Source organism: Choloepus didactylus, chromosome 9 (genome assembly GCF_015220235.1).
Source record: "Choloepus didactylus isolate mChoDid1 chromosome 9, mChoDid1.pri, whole genome shotgun sequence".
NCBI classification, from domain to species: domain Eukaryota; kingdom Metazoa; phylum Chordata; class Mammalia; order Pilosa; family Megalonychidae; genus Choloepus; species Choloepus didactylus.
The window spans coordinates 9,404,865-9,425,635 of NC_051315.1; the positions used below are offsets into that span (position 1 = coordinate 9,404,865).

The 20,771-nt window shown below is 37.6% G+C and overlaps 1 protein-coding gene across 1 annotated transcript in view; it reads right to left on the bottom strand.

Annotated features, from left to right (window-relative positions):
• Nucleotides 1-20,771, bottom strand: part of CNTNAP5 (contactin associated protein family member 5) — an 860,113-nt gene that overhangs the window by 101,364 nt on the left and 737,978 nt on the right. Inside the window, 1 exon segment of the mRNA XM_037849799.1 lies at nucleotides 11,274-11,498. Coding sequence (XP_037705727.1) covers nucleotides 11,274-11,498 — 225 coding nt within the window.

The window sequence follows — 20,771 nt, forward strand, 5'->3', positions numbered from 1 at the left end:
ATCCAATTTAATTTCTTCTATTTGATTCTTAGGTGTGCAGATAGAGCACCACAGAAATAAAACCGTAAACTATTAAAAAATTAACCACTAGAAAATGCTTATTAAAAAAAGGCTCTTTTGCTTGAAAAAAAAAAGAAATGTGCTCTGTTGGCCAAAGAAGCCCTTAAGTGATCTCTCTAGGGTAAGTTGCCTGCCATGTTGGAGTATTTACGAAGTGCAAACACTGGGCAGGTTAGTGCCAGGCCATGCTGAGTGCTTGAAAGAGAATCAGGATGGTGGATATGAGTCATGTGTGAGGGTTACTATAATAGGCTGCTAAGGAAGCCCATTGAATGGACACTTGACAGCTTCTTTGGGAAGGGGAAAGGGATGCTTTCCAGAGGACGTAACCAGGGCTGGAAGAAACGTTTACTAGTGAAAGGAGAAGGGAGGTAAGAAAGGAGGGTACATTTCAAATAGAGGTAGCAAAGTTGTGCAAAGTTCTGAAAGTAAGACAGAACACACTGCACTCAATGGACTGAGCATAATTCAGCACGTTAGAGGGAGCAGTGGAGCAAGGGAATAAGGAAAATTGAAACGTTACTGGGAAGCATGAACTGTTCTAGAAAAACATGAACTGCTCACTGTGATGGGTAATGGGGTAACTTTTCCATTAATAAACTCGTTCTTTTATTCTGTAAAATATTTTCAATTATATCTTTGCTAATGGCTGCCATCTATTCTCTCTTTCTATAAAATCCTATTTGTTATTGAGCACTCTGGTTTTTTAAAAATTTTTTTTATTGTGATTGTTCACATACCATACAATTATTCAAAGATCCAAAGTGTGCAATCGGTTGCTCCTGGTACCGTCATAAAGCTGTGCGTCCATCACCACAATTAATTTTTGTTCAATTTTTAGAACATTTTCATTACTCCAGAAAAGAAATAAAGACAAAGAAGGAAAAAAAAAAAGAAAAAAGAAGAAAAGGAAACTCAAATCCTCCCATATATCCCTAACCACCCCCCTCCATTGTTGACTCATAGTATTGGTATAGTACATTTGTTACTGTTTATGAAAGAACACTGAAATACTACTAACTGTAGTATATAGCTTACAGTAGGTATATATTTTTTTCCCTATATGCTCCTCTACTTTTAACTTCTAGTTGTAGTGTCATACATTTGTTCTGGTTCATGAAAGAGATTTCTAATATTTGTACAGTTAATCTCAGACATTGCCCACCACAAGGTTTCCTGTTTTATACATTCCCATCTTTTAACCTCCAAGTTTCCTTCTGGTGACATACATGACTCTGAGCTTCCTCTTTCCACCACATTCACACACCATTCAGCACTGTTAGTTACTCTCACAACGTGCTACCATCACCTCTGTTCATTTCCAAACATTTAAGTTCAACATAGTTGAATATTCTGCTCATACTAAACAACCACTCCCCATTCTTTAGCCTCATTCTATATCTTGGTAACTTATATTTCATGTCTATGAGTTTACATATTATAATTAGTTCTTATCAGTGAGACGCTGCAATATTTGTCCTTATGTGTCTAGTTTATTTTGCTCAGTATATTGCCCTCGAGGTTTCATCATCAACCCATTTTTTTTTTAAGATGGTTTTGTTCACATGCCATACATTCCATCCTAGGTAAACAATCGATGGTTCCCTGTATAGTCAGATTTTCAAGTGTTCACCACCCTCACCACTATCTATGTAAGGACATTTACATTTCTTCCACAAAGCAGGAGGAAGAGCCAAAGAAGGTAGAGAGGGAAAAGAAAAAGAAAAAAAAAAGAGAAAAAACAAACAAACAAACATGACAGGTAGGAAGCAGCAAAAGGAAAGATAAACTTAGATCAAAGTAGAATACATTTACCTTGGTATATCGCCTTTGTTACCTTTGTTACATTAAAGGAAGCATAATACAATGATTCTGTTGATTATAGTCTCTAGTTTACGCTGATTGTGAGCATCCTGTTTTTACTTTTCTGTCCTCGTATTGTCCACTCTTACATTTTTTTTCAATTTTCTGGGAGATCTCTGTAATTTTATCTTCTGACTTTCTAGATTTGTTTTTATTCCTCTATCACATTTCTAAGAATTCTTTCTTATTGCTTGATGGTTTTATTTTATAGCCTCTTATTCTTCTTTGATGGATTTACATATTCTCTGCTTCTCTGAAGATATTCTTCTTCCCCCTGAATTATTTCTGTTTTCTCCAAGTACCTTTGTTGGCTTATTTGTTTGTTTGTTTGGACATTTATCATCCACCATTGAGAATTTATGGGAATATCTGAAGGTCCTTAGTATCTAGTCACACTGATGAGTGAGACGCTCAAAACTGGGTTGGAGTTTCCATGTGAAGGTCCCATGCACCTGGGATCAGCTTGTCCCCTGGTGGGCCTCGTTGTCAGAAGATATAAGGGCAAGTTGATTTCTTTTCAATGAGGACGTCTCAAAAATTCTAGTGATCATATGTCTTTTCAGTGGGTTGTCCAGTTCCTTAACAGAGAAACACAACCGTCTCCTGGGTGGAGAAACATAAGCCTGAGAGCCCTGAGAGCAAGACAGAAGAACAAAGCTAGGGACCTCACAGCCCTGGGTGCAGAATGTCACTCTGTTTCTGTCATTAGCCTGGTCAACTTTGGGCTCAGTTCAGATCAAGTCATACAGGCTAGGGAAGAAGTCTCTGGTCTCCCGGGGGTGGAGGTGGAAAGGAACTTGCTTAATTGCCTGGGCAGGGAATAATGAGTCGAGGGTCAAGCAGCTCCCTATATATTCTTTACCCAATTCCCCATCTTCTGCCTCAGCCCACCCTCTGTGGTATAGGACAGAGCCCACTTCTGAGCCCCTCCCAGGACCACCAGGTATATCTGCTGCCCACCTATTAGCTTGCCTTAAGCAGGGACTTCTCCTCCATCTGCTATCTAATTCCCCAGTATGTGCTGTTATTTCTTACCTAAGCCAGTCTGTCTTCTGTTTTCTTTGTCTTTTTGCATTCCTACTTTTTATTATTTAATTGCTTTATTGCCATTTTGATGGAGTTTAAGAAGAGAGAGAGGATGCATTGGTGCACCATCCCCCATGTTTAAATAAGAACATGCATTTATTACAATTATTTTTTCTGAACCAAAAGAATGCTGTTGAGTCCTATTAATATTTTTTAAAATCCCTTTTTGTACTGAGAAAGTAGTACTCCCCCATGTGCTATTCCATTTTAAGATTTCAGTGGACTGTGACTATCATGTTTAGCTGGCTAGTCTCCGAACTGCTGGCTCTCACTGTCCCATGAAACTTGCATCACACAAATCAGCACCAACGAGGAATGTTTTGCTTTGTTTTGTTTTTACTTATAGTTGTGTGTGCTTCAATGTGCACCAAAGTATAGTTTGCCAAATAGATGAAGAGATGTGCAGCTACACCTTTTGTTGGCAGTGTGTTTCTAAACATTTCCAGTGGGGTTTTAGTACTCCTCATATTCTGCTCCCACCCCACCTGTTGCCCCCAAATTTCTGTCCGGTGCATCTTTTAAATGAAGGTCTGGCAAAGAAAGGCACGGGGGCTACAGGACATGACTGTGACCTTCCTGAGGGATCAAGCAATCGAGATGAAAGCTAAGCCAAACACCAGGAAGAAAATGAGAGGTACATAGACAGAGCAGAATCCTTTCCCAGTTAAAAAGTGATGCCACCAATTCCTTGCTGTGTCTGCTTGGACAAGTCATTTAACTTTTTTGTGCTTACGTTTCCTCATCTGTCAAATCTTAGTACCAACTTCACAGTCATTACGTGAAAATTGAATGAATCCGAGTACGTGGAGTGCTAAAGCTGTGTTTTAGCGTGTATAAGGCACTTTATAAGTATTACCTCTCATTAGCTATTTTCTGATTGGGGAGATTAAGAAAGTTTCTGTGTGGGTGGTGGTGGGAATTTGAACTTGACTCTTAAGGTAAAAAGACCATCATTTCTCCACTTCAGCTAAAGGGCAGCAAATCTAATTTCTAGAGCCTTCATTTCTAAACATCAAGAGGCCAAGCTATTTACTAAAGTCAACATGCATCTTCAGTAAGTTTGAATTAAGAGAAGTAATGATAATTCAGGGACTTCTTTGCTGCACAAAAGGTAATTAGCAGCAGAGAGAACTGAACAAGCCCCAAGCTTGAACCTTCTGCTGAATTTGCTTCACATCTCAAGATGTAAGTATTTACATGTCAAGTGCTCTAGGAAGAATAAAAACATGTCTTTTCTCTGAAAAAAGCTTTATTCACACAGACTCCAGCCATTTTCTTAATCCTTAGGCCTCTAATTAGAGTTCTAGTCCAAAAGTTAAACAATCAATCTCCCCTTCCCTCCGCCCCTAGCTTAAAAAAAAAAAAGAAAAACCAAGGTGGTTCCTTATCCAGCCAGCTCTTTCTCATGTTTTTTGATAACCCCTCTTTATATTTATCCCACATTTTTCATTTGAGTTTCTTCAATTCCATTACAACAGGATCTCATTAATCCCTTACAACCCAGCTTTAAGACCCTTAACCAATAACAATAATCCCAAACTTACAGAAGAAGAAACCAAGGCACACTGAGCTGTCTTTTTTTTTCTCTTTTTACAAACAAGGAAGCATCTTAAGAATAGATAACAACTATTTCAGGTCTCACACTGGTGGTGGTAAGCAACCAGCCTCCTGGCAAAAAAAATAAACAGTTGCTCAAATCTTGGAAAATGTCTGAAGAGTAATTTAAACTGGGAAAGCACAAATTGAGAGGACCCAGAAGGCACCCAGAAAACAAAGTCACGGAATGCTAGCTCCACAGGTACTTGCTGCTCAAATAGTCCCTGCCCCTTGCACGCTTGTTACAGATGACAGAATGGAATAGCAGAATGAATATTATTAAAGGCACTAATTATCACATTAGCAATGTAATTATTATAATTTGCATTAATGGCCATCTCCACTGAGAAGCCTTTTGTGATGCTGCAGTGGGAATGGCTATCCTTTCTCCCTTCTGTGGCCCCACTGTCATCCTATAAATTCTTCTCACGGAAAATGGGAGAATTTCCCACACTTGCTAGGTGTATTCTTGCATCTCCTCTGAGGTTCTAAAATATGTAACTCAATCCAAGAATACTCAGGGGTCAACAATGTACTAGGTAAAGACAAACGGTATATAATCCTATCCTCAAGAATCTCCAAGAAGCCAATGTTACCATATTCATATTTTTCTTACCAGCATATGGGAAAGCATCTAGTACATTGCAGTTATTAAATAAATGGCTGTAGAGTTCATCATATCCCGTTATTTTTGCTAGCCTTATTTCTATAGGCTTTGATTACTCTCTTAGCTCTGGGCTGCAGAAGACTGACTCTGCTAACTGCTACACCCCCCTATTTTAGTTTTCCTTGACGTTGTCACATGCTACCCGGCTAGCTCCACACCTGCAGTGGTTGGGGTTGAGGAGGGGAGTTCCCTCAGTATCTGACCATGGTTTCCCAAGCAGTATCTTGTAAACCCTGGCTTTGCAGTGAGCAAAGTTTCATTATTCATGCCCATATCTTTTTGCTCAGTTTTTTGTCATTGTTTTCTTTCATTTTTTCCTTTTTCTGCAGAGAAAAATTATCCGACATGTTCTCCTAAGGCCTGGTTCAGAGAGCACTTCAAAAGTCATTCTTAAAGTTACTAGTTTTCATGCTCTTGTGTATCCACATCTGCTGCCTGTGCCTAATGAGTGCTGGCCAAGGCGCCAGGGTGGGCATCTCCTCTCTCTCCTTCCTCATGGGGCTTTTCCACTCGTGAGGAGTTCACCCTCCAGCCTTGGGTGATTTTCATTTTCTCTTTATATTAAATTTTAATTCCACATGTCCTGAATCCCGGCCTTCATATTCATGCTCCGATTACCAAAGAATAAGGATAATTCATATTGTTATTACCAACAACAACAAAATGTGCTTTGTGCTTTATAGTCTACAAATCACATGGGCTTGCATTATCTCATTTGATCTTCAGTGACCAATGGGCACATCACAAGATAAGTTGTCCAAGAGAACAGGAGAGATGACTCAGATCCAGTTCTACCCACCATGCCTCTTTCCCCCTAGGCCAACCCACCCCTTGGCACCGGGGACTGACTCTGTGATGCTGGAGATTCCATTTGTCCCTGCCCAAGCCCTTGCCCTTCCTCCATGGAGGAGGCGTGAGAGCTCTTGATCGCGCCCTAGAGGCTGCAATGTGTCATAACCACACTATGGAAAAAGGGAGGATGGACGCACAGCAAGAGGTTACCAGAAAGCCCAGGAATATAGGAAATGAACCAATCAAAGCAAAGACTGGGGGGATCAAAGCACACTTGAAGATTTCAAATTCAAAAACATCGAAGTGTTGCTTGGCAGAAGCCCTGAGACAGAAGTGATTAGGGCTTAGTAAGGCCAAGGAAGCAACTTTCCCAGGCAGGCCTTTCTCAGGCTGTTTATGAACAATTCCTACTTCCCTGAGGAGCTGAAGCAGATGCTGGTGTCAGGGATGGGACAGCAGGAGATGGCGTTAAACTTGGAAGAGTTTCCATGAGCAAGCAGCAAAGGTAGGGTTGCCCTAATGTCAGCACAGCCCTGGCAAGCAGTTGTAGAGTTCTGTACTTTGAAGATGTCCCTTCTCTTGATTCTCCCTATCCCTGCCTCCCTTGAGTCAGTTTGTTCAAAATATAAAGTGCTTGAAGGTATGCACAATCACCAATGCAGCCCATGTGCTTTGTAGACTGTAAAGCATCTTTTAAATGCAACTGTTTAAAAAGACTGATCAAAAGGAAATGCTGAAGCCAAGTCAGACAAATCATTTAGTGCTACAGGACAGCTCCGCAGACAACCTGGGAAGGTGACCTGGGAGCCCAGTTTGGATATCATATCCAAATGAGTCACCATAGATTGATGGCTTTAGAATTGGCACATATTCTGAATTCAACGTTTTATTTCTGCCGTCAAGGAGCTAAGAAGAGCAAATGATGAAAGAGTAGAAAAGAGAATAGACTGGAGAATAAAAATATTTATACAATAGGAATACAATGGAGAAAATGAGGATCAATCAAAGGAATATCTTATTTGTATTGGAAAATAAAATGTTTGCCTAGAGAACATTTACTGATCTTTCAAGTCCCAATTCCAAATGTCAGTCTCTCCAATGTCTTTTGTCACCACCTCCATAGATAGAATCAATCTTTTTTTTTTTTCTTTCCCTGTTTTACCCAAAAGAGACCTCTCTATCCTAGCATTAATGACAGGGATTTGTTTATGTGCCTGTCTCCAGACTAGAACCCTTAAAAGCAGGATTGTGCTCTGTCCATGTCTGTCCACTACATGAACTAGTATCTGAAACAAATTAGGTTGCCTGGGAGTATTTGGTAAATGACGAGCTTGGAAGAGAACTACAGGGCAGCATGGAAAAGGCAGTTCATGCACTCTGGAAAATGCTGAGAAAGTTAAGTGCATCTTTTAAACATTCTCACCTTCCATAGACTGTTTTCCTCCTTGAATAATCCCTTCTCCTCCAGTTGCGAAGATGTCAAAAGCCCCAGGCTGTGGATCCCAGAGTGTCTTCCATTTTCTAGGGGCTCCCTGACCCTCAAATGTCTCCATTTCTGCCTCTACTCTTCCACCCCCCCCCCCCCCCAAATTAAAATCCTTTTCTTCATTTGGAAAGCAGGGCCTGTCTTGATTTGAAAAGACAGGGGCACCTTGAATCAGGCTGTAGTTGGAGAAATTTCAAGAATAATGATAAAGGGCAAGGATGAATTTGAAAGCTGTCATGGAGAGATAGGTGAGTGTGATTTCAAATCACATGGCTCTGGAGTTTCCCTCCACTGGCCTGGGCACCAGAATTAAACAAATCTGCAAGCCAAGAACTTTGTTCAGCATTTGCACAGTTCATCACCTAATTGCAGGCCCTGGCTTCTTAACTCAGAGTGCTAAAATTGGAGCCATTCTGTAGGATGTGACTGTAGGCATCTTCTTCCTCTTGAGGGAGACAAAGAGGACTCCTTTTAAGTGTGACCCTCTCATAATTTCCACCAGATTCTTAAATAAAAAAGTTTGAGGAAACTGTATTAAGAAAAGACTCCTAACTCCATCTCGGAGAGGTATAACTCAATTCTAGTTATAAAAGCCCCTTCAGAGAAGGACCTTCACCATAATCCCTTCCATATCTTTGCTTTCCTGATCTGTCTTCCACTTCTAAGGATGTTTAGCTTGCATTAGTATTTTCAGAGATTATTTCTTCCCACTGAGATGTATAAAAGTCACATTAAAAATATGCCTAGCACTTCATAATGCAGTACCCTTTCCCTCTCCATAATATTAACTGTTGTAAGTATTAATTAATTAGGTTATCTAATACCATGAGCATTCTGAGGAAAAGTTATAAGGATATCAATACTTAATTCCTCATAACAGCCTTTCAAAGTTCACAAATGAAGTTTTAAAAGAAAGAAATGACAATGCAAGAATACACAGGAAGAGGACAAAGAATCAAAAGACCTAATTTGGGGAGAAATTTAGAGGTTATTTTTCTCAATCTCCCACCCACTGCTGGAATTATCATGGTGGTTTCTCCAAGAAAGGAATATTTAATAATTGTTTGAACAACTGCAATGACAAGGAATTTACTACCACCCAAAGTATTTTATTCCATTGCTATAATCCCTGAATTACTAGAAGTTCCATCCTTACATTTAGCTAAAATATACATTCTAGTTAGATTGTTTGAGAAAAAATGGACAACTCAAGTCCCTCTGCTATCTAGATTGTCCTGTTGCAGGCAGTTTCTGAGTCTTTCCGTTTCCTCCATAATATCTGATCCTGTACAGTGGGACAAGTAATGACCTAGAGAGTTAATGGAAGAAAGAAAAGGAAGGAAGAAAGGAAGGTAGGAAGGAGGGAGGAAGGAAGACATCTCTTAGTTGTATCTCTACGGTATAAAGAGATGGTGAGAAGTACCCAGGATCTGAAATGGTTGGGTCCTCCACCACTGCTTACAGTGAATGAAGATTTCCTAGCACAATGTACAGAAGGAAGAGTCTGAGTCTGAGTGGAAAGGGGGGCACTCTATTACTAACCAGGGCTTGGACACCAAACCTTCAGTGACTGCACTTTCAAACTTGCCCAAAGACCTAAGCTTAAAACAAACCAACAACCCAAAAATACTCAGGTAACTCTTCACCTCTTCAACATTTAGCCAGTGTTGAAAAAATCCAAATGTCTATGGGGCGAGGCAGACCTCCTGATGAAGTGAGGTTTCAAGGAATCAGAGAAAAGAGGGGAAGGCACTGTTCAAGAATGTCCTCTATTTAAATAGATTAAAATTTATTTAACACACCGTGTAGTGTGTTAGACAAACAAAACACTTTTAGTTTAGCTTTTGTGGTTAAGAACATAGAATAGGCTACCAGAATGGGGGAAGAAGGTGATTTCCAGTTCTGGTCCTTACTGGATATGAGATCTAATTCTATACATGTCAGTGTCCATAACTGTAAAAAATCAGGGCAGATTTATACCACCAACCACATAGGGTTGTGTGAGGATTACTTAGAATAGTCCCACTATAAATATCTGACATTATTATTCCTGTTTTGCATTGTCTGCATTCATGGCAGCTGTATGTCTAAAGGTATGGTCCCAAAGGTACAAATGCACCTGTGGGAATCATATCCAAAGATGCTTCAGGGAGAATCCCAAATCTCAGTGCTCCCAAAGCACCTTATCATGGTCCAACAACATCATAACAGGGTAATCTAGTTTAGAGGAAAAACTGCAGGGACCTGGTTCTGGTACCAGCTAGGTCATTAATCAGCTGGCTGACCCAGGCTAATCCACTTAAATAACCATGCCTCAGTTTCCCCAGTCAGCTTTATAAACATCACAGAGACATGCCGCAGTCAAGGTTTAAGAACTTCTATGTTGACATAATGCTCCTTATCATTCAAAACTCTGCTCATAAATAGGAAAGATCTAATAACCCAAATGTCCCCCTCTCTCTTGCAGACTCTTTAAGACCAAATAGGCTTTGAATGACCAATCATCACCCTAATTTCTCTCTCTGTCTTGTTCTTTCTTTTTATTTCCCGTGCATGTTGCTCTTAGAACTGGAACAAATCCTACTACATAGAGTTAGCCATGACCATTACTGTTTCTTCAGGCCAGATTCAAACCAAAGGGCACCCAGTTTTGATCCTTGGCATCCATCTTTACTTTCAATGTCATAAATCATGCTAAAAGAAAACCAAGAAAAAGAATAGCTAGAGAAATATCTAGGTTTTCTTCCAGGGTTTTGGGAGGTCACAGTATATGTTACATAGCCCAGATTTCCTTTCTGCTATGCCCACCACACAGTTCACACTGAATCTCAACTGTGTGAGTTGGGTGGGATTGTTCCAAAACCAAGACTCATCTCATTATACCCACAAATTACAGGAGGAGGAAGGACATAGTATTGGTCATGGGCAGAGTTCAATGAGACCCTACTCCACAGATATCCATGTCTTTGCCCTCTTTGCCTATGATAACAATTACTCCATCTCCCAGGATTTTGATCAAATGTGCCTTTGGCAGAAACTTGTCAACAGTCCTCATCCCTGCAGGGTGAGTCTGTAGTGTGGGAAGGAAACCCAATTTCTCCATCATCACTGGATTTCTTCAGCAATCCTCCTATGTAGTGGATTCCAGCCACTTTATCACTCTAATATTCCCATATTCCATTTTGTGCACACTCTTTTCAAAGTCCAATGCTCAGAACCAAGCCCCCTGTGGCACACAGTAATGACTCTTGTAAAGAAGAATTAGACATAATTCTTCTTTACAAGAATTAGACAATGGGCTTCTATCAATCCAGCTTGCAATTATGCTAGTTGTTTTTAACAGCCCTCACTAAAGGGAATGGCAGCAAAGATGACAGGATATATGTGACAAAGTGTTCTTCTGAAATTCAGATATGGTTTTGATCTTCTTCTTTACACTTATTGGATTCTAGCACAGGATAAATAATAAAGAATCATTGCTACACAGTTGAGAAAAATTCAAGCCCATGCATTTCAGATTTTAGCTGTGAATTGACACTGGCCCTGAATAGAACTTGCAACTTGTGAAGCTAAAGTCTAATCAAGAGTTTGGCTGGAAGTCTGGAAATAAGCTGCCCAGGTGGGACCAAACTTAGGCTGAAATTATGCAGAGATCTGGAGAGTATGCACAGTACCCCCAGATCAGCCTGGGGTTCCACGGGACCTCATGCTGTTGGCACTCACCATTCTTGCAGAGCAGGACAGCCAGGAAATCCGGAGCAGAGGAATTGAGATAGAGCAAGAGGGTGGGTGCCTGAGCCGTGGTAAAGCTAAATGCAATGTTTTCCTTGGATGGCGCTGCATCTGCATAAATAGCTGAGGACCCGTGGCTTACGTTCTTGGTCACAGGGTAAGGTTCTTGAAACATGTAAGTAACTGAAGTTCCAGCCTCGAAAACTGCAGAAACCTCTGCAAAATATAAGAGGGGAGAGCATGCATTGAAACAGTCAGTCAAATTTTCTGGATAATAGTAGCTGCATGTTTATCGTTTCCTATGTACCAAGTGCTGTGGGGAAGTGTTTTGTTTTGTTTTGTTTTTTTTAATATGAATTATATAATGTGCTCCACAATGGTGGGAATCATTATTATTATTATTTTTTTTTTTTTTACATATGAATGAGAAATCTAAGTCTCCCAAAGGTTAAGGGCCTTGACCAAGGTTGAATAGCTAAGGTTTGGGCCCTGAAGTTTACTCTATATTTCAACATGTCTTAGTAGAGAGGATATCATATATCAGGTTGATTTCTTAATAAGCAAAGGTAATGTCCCTGCCTCCTCCACAGCTAGAAAGATTTTACTAGGATCATCTTACATCTTACTTTCAGCACTGGGATCTTAAAAGATCTGGCTTGTTTTTGTGGTGTGTCAGGAGGATTCAACTGGACTCCAAGTTACTAAGAGTGGGACACCGGATGGATGGGTAGGAGAACAGTAATTTTCTATGGTTTGGGGTACAGTGTAAAGAACCATGGAATGAGAAAAGAAGGGATTCAAGAAAACAGTAAACAAAACAAAACAAAACAAAAAATTGGTATCAACTCCTGGACTCGTTTTTTTAGTTGTATAGGAATTGGTGCTCTATTAAAAAAAAAAATAGCAAAAATGGGCAAATAACCCTTGCTATGGAAACAGTTCCTACAGAAAAGCAGATTGGGTGGAGTTCTGCCTCCATTATGGAGAAAGGTGGCATCCTCAAACTGATGAAATTCAATTAGCACAAACATGCAAATCGTCCAAACCTCTCAGGATAATGTTCTAGTTCCAACTGTTATTGTTTTAGTTCAGTGGAACTAGCACAGGATTTGGCTTCAGCACTGGACCTGAAGTCTCAGTGGGTTTCATACCAGCTCGGTGATCCCAAGCAAGTTAGTGAACACTACGGAAACTCTGTGTCCCTCAGGTGGTCAACGGGAATCATAACACAGAACTCATGCACATTCCTGTCCGGATGAATGCAATGGTTTGCATAGAGCACTACATATAGTTCTCCAGCACAGTTTGAACTCATAGATTCTCCATGTTAGAAGAGAGCATCCTTCGTACAATGTATCTGTTTATTGACTGCACATCTGTCCAAATGCCTACTCTCTTACTCTCTTATCCAGAACAGGGTTGCTCTTGACTTGACCTGAAATTTTATCTCCATAAAGTTCTAGGGTACGGAGGAAAGGTTTTTCATGGAACAAAATAGCTGAGCTGGCAGGAAACCTCTGCCATAAAAGTAGCACAATAGGCACCCATAGCGATATGATTGCCTTCCCTTTTCTCCTGAAAGATATGTGGAAAGTTTGCAAATCCCCCTGCAATTCTCTGATTGAGTTGGTGACTCCTAGAACATAATCAAACCTGGCTTTTGTTTCCTAATTCTATTGCAAATTTGTTCCACCTTGTGAAAATCTGTAACAGCGTGTAACACTGACAAAAAAATTAAAGTTGCATATTAATGCATATTGCCTAGCAGACTGGCAATACCGGCTCATTTTTACTAAAGGTTCTGAGAAAGTGTTTTGCATTTATTATGCAGGTTAAAACATCAGTACTCCCGATTATAAAGATATGCAACAAAGACTCCTGACACAGAGGATTCTGGTTAGTCATTAGCTTGATTCAAGCAGTTTCTTTGAGTGAATTTCCTCAGGGACATTTGGCTCAAATTCTGAGATATCATCTCCTAGTTAACAGAATAAATGGCTTCTGTTTGATGTTTGTGTGTGTATTCCAGCATAAGTCTAACTAAGAGCATTCTGTCATGAAGAGCTTATTGGATATGGCCAAATATATCACATTTCTTTTTTTTATATTTGGGACAAAACATAAAATAAAAAAACATTTTGCAACTAGAAAAGTCAAACCAAATCTCTATTCTCCCTCAACCCCTTCCTCAGGTTTATTTATTTTTAAAGTTTTAGGTACTGCCAATTTCAACACAGCAATACACCTGTACATTATTATTCTCTCAGTTTGTGCAAGTTTAAATGTAAGAATTTAAGTTCTCAGATCAAAGAGACTCAGTTGTATGGACATCCAAAACCTTTAGGATAAGTGAAAGAAAAGTCTTAATTTAAAGGTGATTATCAAGGATCATGCTACCCCACGGTCACAAGATCAGTAGGAATGCATCCCCTGGAAACCCATCTGGGAGAGGGACTATGCTAATTAGGTTCTGAGAAGACAAGACACACATTTAAAAGACAAGCACTGGTGAAAGGCAGCTTGGGGTGAGGTGTATCTGGGTGACCAAGACAATGATTCCCAGAAGACGGAATGCAGATGTAGGTTTCTGTGGACAGCGTAACCTGAGAAGACCTGAAAGTGGAGGTCAGCCTTGACTGGGTCTTCAAGGGTTGAACCCACTCAACCTCAGGTTATTCAAATGTAGTAATGAATTGAACCTTGCAATAGTTTTGGATTGAAAAAAGTGGCATACAAAAGCATGGCATATAGTAGCTACTCAATAAACCATGGCTATTGTTGATAAAGTAATAGAAAATAGTTTTACAACAGAGTTGGTGATTTCAAGACACTACTTTCAATACTGAATAGACTTATCTAGATGGAAAGTGAACAAGGAAATAGAGGACTTGAACAATATTATAAGCCAACTAGTCCTAACAGACATACTTAGAACAATTCACCCAACAACAGCAGAATACACATGCTTTTCAGGTGTAAGTGGGTTATTCTCCAGGTTAGACAATATGTTAGGGCACCAGAGGAGTCTCAATAAATTTTAAAATATGAAATAAGATAAATTAACTTCTCTGACCAAATGGAATGAAGCTAGAAATCAATAACAGAAGAAAACCTGAAAAATTTACAAATATGTAGAAATTAAACAGCACAGAATTAAGCGATGAATGGAATAAAGAAGAAATTATAAGGGGGATTATAAAGCACTTAGAGATGAATGAAAATAAAGACAAAACATACCAATATCTATGGGGTAAAGTGAAGACAGTGCTCAGAGGGAAATTTATAGCTATGAATACGTATTTGAAGGAAGAAGAAAACCTGAAATTAATAACCAGAATATATATTGTAAGGATCTAGAAAAAGAAGAGAAAAATAAATCCGAAGGTAGAAGACAAAGCAAAAAAAATTATGATTAGAACAGATGTAAGTGAAACATACATCAGAAAAACAATTGAGAGAATAACCCAACAAAAAGGGTTCTTTGAACAAAAAATTGATAAAATTGATAAACTTTAGCTAGACTGACAAAGGAAAAAAGAGAAAAGACACAAATAACTAAAATCAGAAAGGAAAGTGGCAAGATCACTACTGACATTACAGAACTAAATCAGATTATAAGAGAATATTATGAACAATCATACACCAAAAATCTAGATAATCTAGAAGTGGAAAAATTCTTAGATACGCACCAATTCCCAAAATTGACTCAAGAAAAATAGAAAAATCCAAACAAACCTATAACAAGTACAGAGACTGATTCAATAATCAAAAACCTCCCACCAAAGAAAAGTCCATGATTAGATGGTTTCATTGGTGATTTCTATCAAACGTTTAAAGAAGAACTAACACCAGTCCTTCTCAAACTCTTCCAAAGAATTTAAGAGGAGTGAACACTCCCTAATTCATTCTGAGACCAGATTACTCAGATACCAAAGCCTCCTAAAGACATCCTAAGATAAGAAACTTACAGGCAAATTTCCCTTATGATTAAAGATACAACAATCCTTAAAAAATTAACAAATGGAATCCAACAAAATGTTAAAACAATTATGCGTCTGACCAAGTGGGACTTATTCCAGGTATGTAAGAGTTGTTTGAGATATGAAAATCAATCAATGTAATACACTCCATAAAAAGAATGAAAGGGAGAAAACACATGATCATCTCAATAGACACAGAAAAGTCATTTAATACAAACCCAACACCCTTTCTTGATAAAAATTACCCAGAAAAGTAGGAATAGAAGGAAACTTTCTCAATATGATAAAAGGCATTTATGAAAAATGCACACCAACATCGTATTAAATGATAATGGACTTAAAGTCATTGTATTAGAAGTTCTTGCCAGAGCAATTAGGCAACAAAAAGAAATAAAAGCTGTACAAACTGTAAAGGAAAAAGTAAAACTATCTCAATTTGTAGTGGTATGATCTATTATATAGAAAATTCAAAGAAATCCACAAGGAAACTATTAGAGCTAACAAATGAGTTCAGAAAAATGTTCAGGTTCAAAATCAACAGGCAAATTTGAATTGTTTTCCTATAGAGTAGCAACAAATAATCCAAAGAGGAAATTGAGAAAATTCCATTTACAATGGCATCTAAAAATGAAGTATATAGGAATTAATTGAACCAAAGATATGTAAGACATGTAGCTGAAAACTAAAAAACATTGCAGAAAGAAATTAATGAAGACCCAGTTAAATGACAAGACTTCCCATGTGCATGGATTGGAGGAAGATAATGTTCTTTGGATGTCAATATAACCCAAGGCAACATACAAAATCAATGCAATCCCTAAGAAAGTTCCTGCAGTCTATTTTGCAGCAATAGAAAAAACAGTACTCAAATTCATTTGGAACTACAAAGGCCCTAAAAAGACACGATGATCTGGAAAAGAAAGAACAGAATTGGAGGGCTTAAACTTTTCAGTTTTGAATTACACTACAAGGCTACAGTAACCAAAACAGTGTGGTGTTGTCATACTGTTAGATAGATCTAAGGAACAGAACTGAAAGTCCAGAAGTAGTCCCACATGTCTGCAGCCAACAGATTCTCAACAAGGGTGCTAACTATATGCAGTGGGGAAAGAACAGTCTCTTTAACAAATGATGTTGGGAACAATACATATCCACATGCAGAAGAATGAAGTAAGACCCTACCTCACACCATACACAAAAATCAACAAAAAATGGATCAAGTTCCCAAATATAAGAGCTAAAACTATCAAATTCTTAGAATATAATGTAGGAGAAAATCTTCTTGATCTGGGATTAGGGAATAGATTCTTAGATATGACACCAAAAGCACATGCAACACAAGAAAAAATAGGTAAATTTGATTTCAGCATAACTAAAAGCTTTGTTGTGCATGGAAGGAAATCATCAAGAAAGTGAAAACACAACTTACAAACTGGGAGAAAATAGTTTAAAACCATATAACAGATAAGGGAATAATATCCAAAAAATATAAAGAACTTTTACAATGTAACAACAAAAAGACAAACAATACCATTTAAAAATGGGTAAAGGACTTGAATAGACATTTCTTCAAAGAACATATACACATGGCCAATAAATATGTGAAAAGATATTAGGCATCATTAGCCATTAGGGTCTCAAGCAGATACTTGTACCCCAATGTTTATAGAAACATTATTCACAATAGTCAAAAGGTGGAAACAACCCAAGAGTCCATCAACAGCTAATGGCAGGACAAAACATGGTACATAAAGGCAACAGAATGTTGTTCAACCATAAGAAAGAATGAACTTACAAGACATGCTGCAATATGGAAGAACCTTGGAAATATTATGCTCAGTGATGTAAGCAAGGCAAATAAGGAATAAGATTGTGTGACATCTCTTATAAAAGATGACTATAAATAGCAAACTGCAGAGACAGAAAGTATATTAAAAGGTTAACAGGGATGGGAGAGAGGAAGTATTTATTTGTCAAATAAATAAATAAATAAATAAGAACAATTTTTTTAAAAAAGATACTATGAGGTGCAGAGGCAAACCAAGTCTTCTGAGGATCTTGTTCATAGTGTATGTATATTTTTCACATTGTTTCCAACCATCATTTGAAACCTAAACAGTAGCCTTTCTGCCATGAAGACTCCAAAAACTATATTTTAATAGAATTAGTTATTAGAATAAGAACAAGCACAAAGACCAGTTCTGGGTAACAAGTAGTTTGGTAGTTACTAGAAGTCAGTCAGATTGTAATTAATTATAAAAGAATCAAGCAAAATAAAAGTAAGTGGAACAAATGGAAATTTGAACACTGAATGGATATTTCATAATATTGAAAAAATTATTTTTCTTATGATAATGGTCCTGTGAATGTGTTTTAATGAGCCTTTATATTTTAGTAGTACATATTGAAACATGTATAGATGAAATGATATTATATATGAGATTCTCATCAAAAAATGAAGGAGGAGAAGAGGAGTTTAGACACATGAAATAAAAATAGTCATGTGTTGAAAATTGTTAAAGCAGGGTAATGGTTGTATGAGAGCTCATTAAACACTTCTCTCTACCACAGTGTCTGCTTGAGTTTTTCAATAATAAAAAGTTAAAAATTATAGAAGTTGGCAAGAATGTAAATTATTAAAGAATTTGGACAGCCATTTGGCAATCTGTCAAAAGTACCTAAACACATATACAATGTTTTTCACTAAAATTCCATTATTAAGAAAATAATTGGTACTTGTGTTTACCACAGTATAATTACTGTGAAAAAACTGGGACAATCTAAAGTTCCAAAGCAATAACAAGGGCAAGCATTTAATGAGTCTTTGTATGCCAAGAATTATCCCAAGTGCTTTCTGAAGCCCTCATTTAATACACATCACAACTCTTTTTGAAGGATCCCTGCATTGTCTCCATTTTATAGACAAAGAAACCAAGGAGCCATGAGGTCAAGTTCAGTGTTGCACACCTAGTAAACAGATGAAGCAGAGTGGCAGCCTATAGGCAGGTCTGGTACCAGGGTTCCAGTATTATACTCTAAGCTATAATATTTTTAATGATAGGATGGATTAAATAAGCAGAGACAATTCCATCAAGTGAAATACATTACATTCATTCAAAAATATTTACAAATATTTATGATTTTTATGGGAATACTTATGGAATGAAATAAAGAAAATTCAGTATATAAAATGTAATGGACAGAATTATCTCAGTTACATCAAATGCAAAACAAAAGTACTAGAAGGAAATCAGATTTTAATTTTTGATTGTCTCTGAGTAATTAGATTGGAATTTTAACTTTTCTAGGTTTCCCAATATTCTATAATAATGTATTATTTAACATTTTTAATTAGAAAGAAAAATAAGTGAAAAAAAATGTGAATTTGCGTGATAGCCACACTCAGATTCTTTATATAATAATGGGGTAGTAGGACTGATGGCACAACTGGATATCAACATGAAAAAATGAATCTGAACTCCTAAATAACACTTTATATAAGAACTAACTCAAAATAGACCAAAGATATAAATGAAAGAGCCAAAACTATAAAAACACATAGAAAAAACCATAGGTATAACTCTTTATGACTTTGGATTGTTTTCACCAAAGGCAAATGAAAACAAAGGCAAATCATAGATTTGATAAGGGAATTTTATCCATAATATATAAAGAACTTTTACAACTAAAAATAAAAAGACAAATACCCAATTAAAAATATGGACAAAGGATATGAATAGACATTTCCCCAAAGAGGATATACAAATGACAAATAAGCACATGAAAAGATGCTCAACATCATTAGTCACTAGGGAAATGCAAATCAAATCCACAGTGTGATGCCTCTTCACAACTAATAGGATGGCTATTTTGAAAAAGACAGGCAATTCCAAGCGTTGGGGAGAATGTGTAGAAATTGGAAACATCTTATGTTACTGTTGGAAATGGAGAATGAAACAGCTTTGAAAATCAGTTTGTCAGTATGCCAAAAACTTAAACATAGAGTCCACATATGACCCAGCAATTTCCAAGAGAAACGAAAATATATATTCATACAAAAACACATATACGAATGTTCATAGCAGAATGAATGTCCATCAGCTGATGAATGTATAATTGAAATGTGATGCATCCACACAATGGAATACTCTTTGGCAATCAATAGGAATGAAGTAATGAAAATGCTACAAAACGGATGAAACTTGAAAACATTATGCTAAATGGAAGAAGCACAAACTATCACGTGTTGTATGATTCCATTCATATGAAGTGTCCAGAACAGACAAGTCCATAGAGAAAGATCATGCCCTGCCATGTTGCCAGATTGTCTTGATCAGTTAGGGATAAGAAATATACATTGCAGCCAATAATTATTAGCTAATTTTATTATTATTCCTTTATGCTATTATCAGAAATGCAAAGCAAGTCAGTTAATGGATCATGGTTCTAGCCCAGACATGGATAATAAAACAAAAGTTTATCATACACGCCAAATTTCTCCATTATTTGCATGTCATTTCTGTTAAATATGTGGTGCCAATGTAACTTAGTATGGAAGATTTCCCCAATAGAGAGTACCTTTGAAAAGGATCATCTTAAACCTTCTGGCTCTCCATTCAGTTCCAAACTACCTTTCCCAGTGGCAACTGGCATGGATAAAGGCCTTAGTATATCCTACAGACATTGCAAATATCATATAAGGAAACCATTTCCTTAGGATTCTGAGAAAGGAGGGATGAGTTTGGAAACAGTGAAATATGAAGCAAGCTGAAAAGGTTAAGCACGGATTTATTTACTTAACCTATAGATCAAAATAAAAGGTGGAGAGGGAGCACAGAAGACGTTCCAACATATGTAGGCAAAAGATGCAGTGGCATGAAGTGAATAAAATTAATAGGTGTTGTTTCAGAGACATGAACCAAGAAAAAAATTAGGCTAAATTTAGAACAATATGATATATGAGATGTTTTAATAATATCCCTGGAGAAGTACTTGGAGGAGGTCTACTGTTCATTTTTTCCTCCAAACAAAAGTCTTGGGTATACATCTTGTGAAATTAATCTAGGATGCTTTAGTGACTGTGTCTAGTAGTGATAATTCTAAATGTGCTGCTTCTAGCACATGGGCTCACTCTTAGGGTGGCATTTGACTTTTTCAGGGGAAATTATTCAAAGACTTCCCTTAGTGTGAAGATGCAGTTGCACTTTGCTTGTCTTAGCTCACAGTATGAGGCTATTGGGATGGAACCTGCTTTATTTCAAGCCCCCATGCAGGGCCCAACACACTGTTGGCCCTAAAATGTATATTACTTTTCTCCCAAGGAGCACAACATGCTTCCCAGAAATAATAAGCAAGTAATTCAAACTAATTGAGGAGAAGGTCAGTGTCAATGAATGAAGAGCTTAAATTATAGAATGCTTCAAAGAAAACACCGGGTGTTGTTTGTTTCTATTGTTTTTAAGTTCCAACAGTAAGATGGTTTAAATAAAGTACTTGTTTGGTGGTACTT